A 5,177-nucleotide genomic window follows, 5' to 3' on the forward strand; every position below is an offset into this window, starting at 1 on the left:
TCGATACAATTCGATACAGTTTAAGAATGGTACGGTTCGATACAGACTGAAAACGATATGATTGTAAACATTTGTTGTGTGTGTTCGTACAGTATTTTAAACATATAAAAAAGACCAAATTTCTAATAGCAAAATTAAACAACAAAATTTCATACCAATGTTATGTTTTATTTTTTTATGAAAAAAAAATAAAGCTTACTATATGACCGTCATTTTGTTGGATGGGATTGATAATAAAATATAACTCCAGTGACAGACAACAATAAAGTGCAGTAATTTAATTAGTGTATTTCCGGGTGTTTTGAACACAATAGGTAAGTAATTTAATTGCAAACGTTCAACGTAAACATCTTACAAGCAAAAAAATATTAATTATATGCAGCAGCTCTAGAAAAAAGAATTAAACCTGCTAATGTTATCATAAAAATAAATTATGCTTTACCACTGGTATAATTGGGGGAATAAAAATATGGCATTTTAGACAGACAGGTCTATAATCATTACTTTAACCTTGTACACAGCAAAGTCATTCACTTATGCCTGTGCTTCCACATTTTTTATTCCTCATCACTGTCCATATCTTTTTTAAAGGGCAGATTTTTCTTGAGGAACATCAACTGATTCACATGTTCATGTTTTAGTAGACTGCGTTTCGTGGAAACAATATGCCGCCCTTTCCACCATTGTAGTGGGTTATTTTTCAGGGTTAAAAACTCACGATCTCTGTACCGCTTCACACTTCACACTAGCTCTGTCCCATGTGAACAGATCTGACTGCCTTCATCACTTCCGTCCGACTTTTGTTTTCCTGGGTGCGTTGAAAATCAATTGTTGCACGTCGCTGGCGTGTTGCTCAAACTGTCCATTGTTTTAGCATGTTGGTTCGTTGCCACTACTAGTTTCGTTTTGGGCTGTGAAGAAAATGCTACGGAGCGTGCGTTAAAGTGGTTTTGTTAGCTTTCACGTTGTTATGACATGCCCGTGACGATCGGATAATGACAGCAACTACTAGCGTTTCTGCCGAAACGCATGGGAAGTTGAGGCAACCACGACTGTGAGTGGTGCTTGTCCATATTATATATCATGCATGCGGTCACAATCCAAGTGCGCTGTGTGGTGAATGAAACAAGCGCAGCATGTGAAGTAAAAGCTAAATTATTATCATATAAAGCAATGCAAAATTGGTTTATCGTTCTCAAGCTTAGTAAAAACACGTAGGACGTGTCACACTGTGCGGCATAACGAGCAGAAATTCTGAGTTGCCAAACCTCCTGCGAGGTGGTTGTGAGGTTTCCTAGACCGTCAGTGGGTATTTCACACTACACGAGGCGTCGTGACCCACCCACTTAAAGATGTCAACCACGGCAGTCAGTGATACTCCACAACGTGTCTGTCGGCTAGCATCGGACTGAAATTGTTTGTCTGAGTCAGGCATAAGAAAGGCCAAACAGGAGAACTAATGCAGTAAGCAGAGGGGCAAACAGCGAGAGGTTAAAACCAGCTCCCAATACAAACCAAACACACAGTTGCAGCCTTTGGAGGTTGAAACTCCGGCTAGGTTCATACCGCAGGTATTAATGCACTATTCCGATTTTTAGTCATATCTGTTTTTTTGGCGTGCCCGTTCAGACTGCCTTTGTCTATTGAGCATGTTCAAGTATTGCGCATGTACAGAAGCATCAAAACATCCAAACAAATGACTACACATGCTGGCTCTGCATCATTCTAGGGTGATCATATTTGATTTTCAAGAAGAGAACACAAATAACTGACCTAAATAATCCCCGTTTAGTCTTATATTCAAAGTTCATATGGATTAATAGAACACATGCACCGTATGTGTGTGCGTCGTGCATGCACGCACACACATAAGGTAAGTTTGCCCTGACTCTTGGCCATGTAAGCAATATTGCAATACAGTACTGCTTATTTAACACACAGAAAGAAGACCAAACATTCTCAGGGTTGACTTCTGTGAAAGAATATTTTATTCATGCTTATAAAACATATAACTGCTGTGATACTATATTCATTTGTGAGACTGTGTCCACATGTATTTCTTTGAACATAATACAATGGGTTTCTGTGGGCTGCCTTATCTGATTTGACTCCCTCTTGTACCAGCTACAGCAAGTTGCCAAGGTCATAACTCAGGATGCTTTTCTGTGGAAAATCACCAGAGTTGGGCAGTAATAAGGTTCACTTTCATTTTCGTTGAAGGTATCGCTTCAGAGTAAGCAACGCTCTTTCAACAACTATACAGACCCTTGACTTGTATTATCACCTTGTACTCCTGCGTGGTCACAGGCTTGTCTGGACCACATTGTTTGTACCCTTGATATATATATCTTGTTTTCTCTAAAGTCTTCGAAGCAGGCAATTCTTGGCTGAGTTTGATTCTCTTCTCTTATTTGAGCTATTTGTTGATACTTGTCTCGGAGTTCAAACTTGAACTTCCCTGACAACTCCGCCATTTTATTTATTTTTTGACTGTTGTTAAGCTCGCCTCTTCCCAGAAAGCCAAGTTCAAACTAGGCGCTAACGCTACTGTACAGCTACTTATCTGCCGTCCTCAAAGCCTCTTGCTCTTTGCTGATGTAATTGCTGCATGAATTCCCATTTGGGAGACTTGACAGTTCAGACCGCCACAACATTCTGGAGAAATGTGGCCCAGGTTGGATTTAAACTACATACGAAAGTGACACAGATCGGATTTGAAATGGTCCACTTCTATGCGACTTTTCGCGTTCAGACCATCAAATTAATGCCTCAACCGAGTCAAAAAAACACGGGGGAAAAAACGGATCGGTGCATTAAGACCCGCAGTATGAACCTAGCCTAAGCTCTACCTTCCAGCAGGTAATGTGAATGTTGGACAGGTAATTTCCAAATTCTCCAGGGAAGTCCCACGACATGCAGTTGCCAACTGAGAAGGAACTGAACATGGGGTAGTAGCCGGTGCGCTAACACATGGGCTCACCCACCCAACAGAAGAAATAGCAATGCTGCAACGATAAAAAAAGAATTTCACAGAGGTGAACTAACAGAAAGAATACATGATAGAGGTTAGACACCACTCAGGGTACACACAAAACAAACTCCCAATACAAACCAAGAACACATGCAGGACCGGAATTGAAACCTTTCCCGGGGGATAAACCAGCTGTCGCAAATGGCATATGCAAACAGCGTATACAGTGTATCACAAAAGTGAGTACACTGCTCGCATTTCTGCAGATATTTAGGTATATCTTTTCATGGGACAACACTGACGAAATGACACTTTGACACTATGAAAAGTAGTCTGTGTGCATCTTATATGTATAATAGAGTTAATTTATTTTCCCCTCAAAATATAGCCATTAATATCTAAACACCTGGTAAAAACGTGAGTACACCCCTTAGTGAAAGTTGTCAATCTTAACATACAACATGTCAACTGTCAATATTTTGTGTGGCCACCACTATTATCCAGAACTGCCTTTACTCTCCTGGGCATGGAATGGACCAGAGCTTCACAGGTTGCCAGTAGAATGCTCTTCCACTTTTCCATGACGACGTTGCGGAGCTGCCGGATATTTTAGACTTTGCGCACCTCCACCTTCTGCTTGAGCATCCCCTTGGGTTCAAGTCTGGAGACATGCTTGGCCAGTCCATCACCTTTACCCTCAGCCTCTTCAGTAAAGTAGTGGTCATCTTGTAGGTGTGTTTGGGGTCATTGTCATGCTGGAACACTGCCCTGTGACCCAGTTTCTGGAGGGAGGGGATCATGCTCTCCTGCTGTATTTCACAGTACATGTTGGCGTTCATGTTTCCCTCAATGTAATATAACTCTCCAACACCTGCAGCACTCATGCAGCCCCAGACCATGACATTCCCACCACCATGCTTGACTGTAGGCATGGCACACTTATCTTTGTACTCCTCACCTGGTCGCCGCCACACATGCTTGAGACCATCGGAACCAAACAAATTAATCTTCGTCTCATCAGACCATAGGACATGGTTCCAGTAATCCATGTGCTTTGTCGGCATGTCTTCAGCAAACTGTTTGCGGGCTTTCTTGTGTACCGTCTTCAGAAGAGGCTTCCTCCTGGGGTGACAGCCATGCACACCAATTTGATGTAGAGTGCAGCGTATGGTCTGAGCACTATCAGGCTGACGCCCCATCTGTTCAATATCTGCAGCAAAGCTGACAGCACTCCTGCGATGATCTTTCAAAGAAAGCATTTGGATGTGACGCTCAGCACGTGCGCTCAGCTTCTTTGGACGACCAACCCAAGGCCTGTTCTGAGTGGACCCTGCTCTTTTAAAACGCTGGATGATCTTAGCCACTGTGCTGCAGCTCAGTTTCAGGGTGTTGGCAATCTTCTTGTAGCCTTGGCCATCTCCATGTAGCGCAACAATACGTTTTTTAAGATCCTCGAGTTGAAACTTTCAATGACCAGTATGAAAGAGTTTGAGAGCTGCACTACAAATTTGAACACACCTGCTCCCTTTGCTCACCTGGACCTAGTAACACTAACGAGTCACATGACATTTTGGAGGGGCATTACTCAATTTGGACATTTAGGGATGTAGTTTCTAAGGGGTGTACTCACTTTTGTTGCCAGGGGTTTAGATATTAATGGCTACTGCATATTTTGATTAATTTTGAGGGGAAAATAAATTAACTCTATTATACATATAAAATGCACACAGACTACTTTTCATTGTGTCAAAGTGTCATCAGTGTTGTCCCATTAAAAGATATACTTAAATATCTGCAGAAATGCGAGGGGTGTACTCACTTTTGTGACACTGTAAATCAAAGAATCATTCAGTGCTTTCAGCATCATCATCTGGTTGTCAACGGGAATGAAATAGGACTTGGACGTTTACCTCCGTGATCGAAACAGAAAGTTGAAACTAAATATGCATCAGCTCCTGAAGAAATAAAACTAGACGGTTAATTCGTTGTAATTTATCTATGCATAATGATTTAGTACATGATGTGTTTCTAACTCCTACTAACTGATTATCCTTGATTACAGTGCCAGCTTTGAAATGGCTTTGGACGCCCTCCCCAAATTTTACAGTGCATCCGATAAAAAGTGAGTCTGTCCCTGCATGTTTTGATTATATTGATTTTAATATAGTTCTTAGAATAAGCTCTGTCTGCCTCTGTCTTCTGCCAG

General features: G+C 41.6%; 1 protein-coding gene across 2 annotated transcripts in view; it reads left to right on the forward strand.

The window, feature by feature from the left end:
• exoc2 (exocyst complex component 2) overlaps window positions 1-5,177 on the forward strand; it is a 116,647-nt gene that overhangs the window by 104,281 nt on the left and 7,189 nt on the right. For both annotated transcript variants that reach the window (XM_057840893.1, XM_057840894.1), the window contains exon 27: window positions 5,034-5,093. In XM_057840893.1, the coding sequence (XP_057696876.1) occupies window positions 5,034-5,093 (60 nt within the window). The remainder of the gene's footprint in view (window positions 1-5,033; window positions 5,094-5,177) is intronic.

Source organism: Corythoichthys intestinalis, chromosome 7 (genome assembly GCF_030265065.1).
Source record: "Corythoichthys intestinalis isolate RoL2023-P3 chromosome 7, ASM3026506v1, whole genome shotgun sequence".
NCBI classification, from domain to species: Eukaryota; Metazoa; Chordata; class Actinopteri; order Syngnathiformes; family Syngnathidae; genus Corythoichthys; species Corythoichthys intestinalis.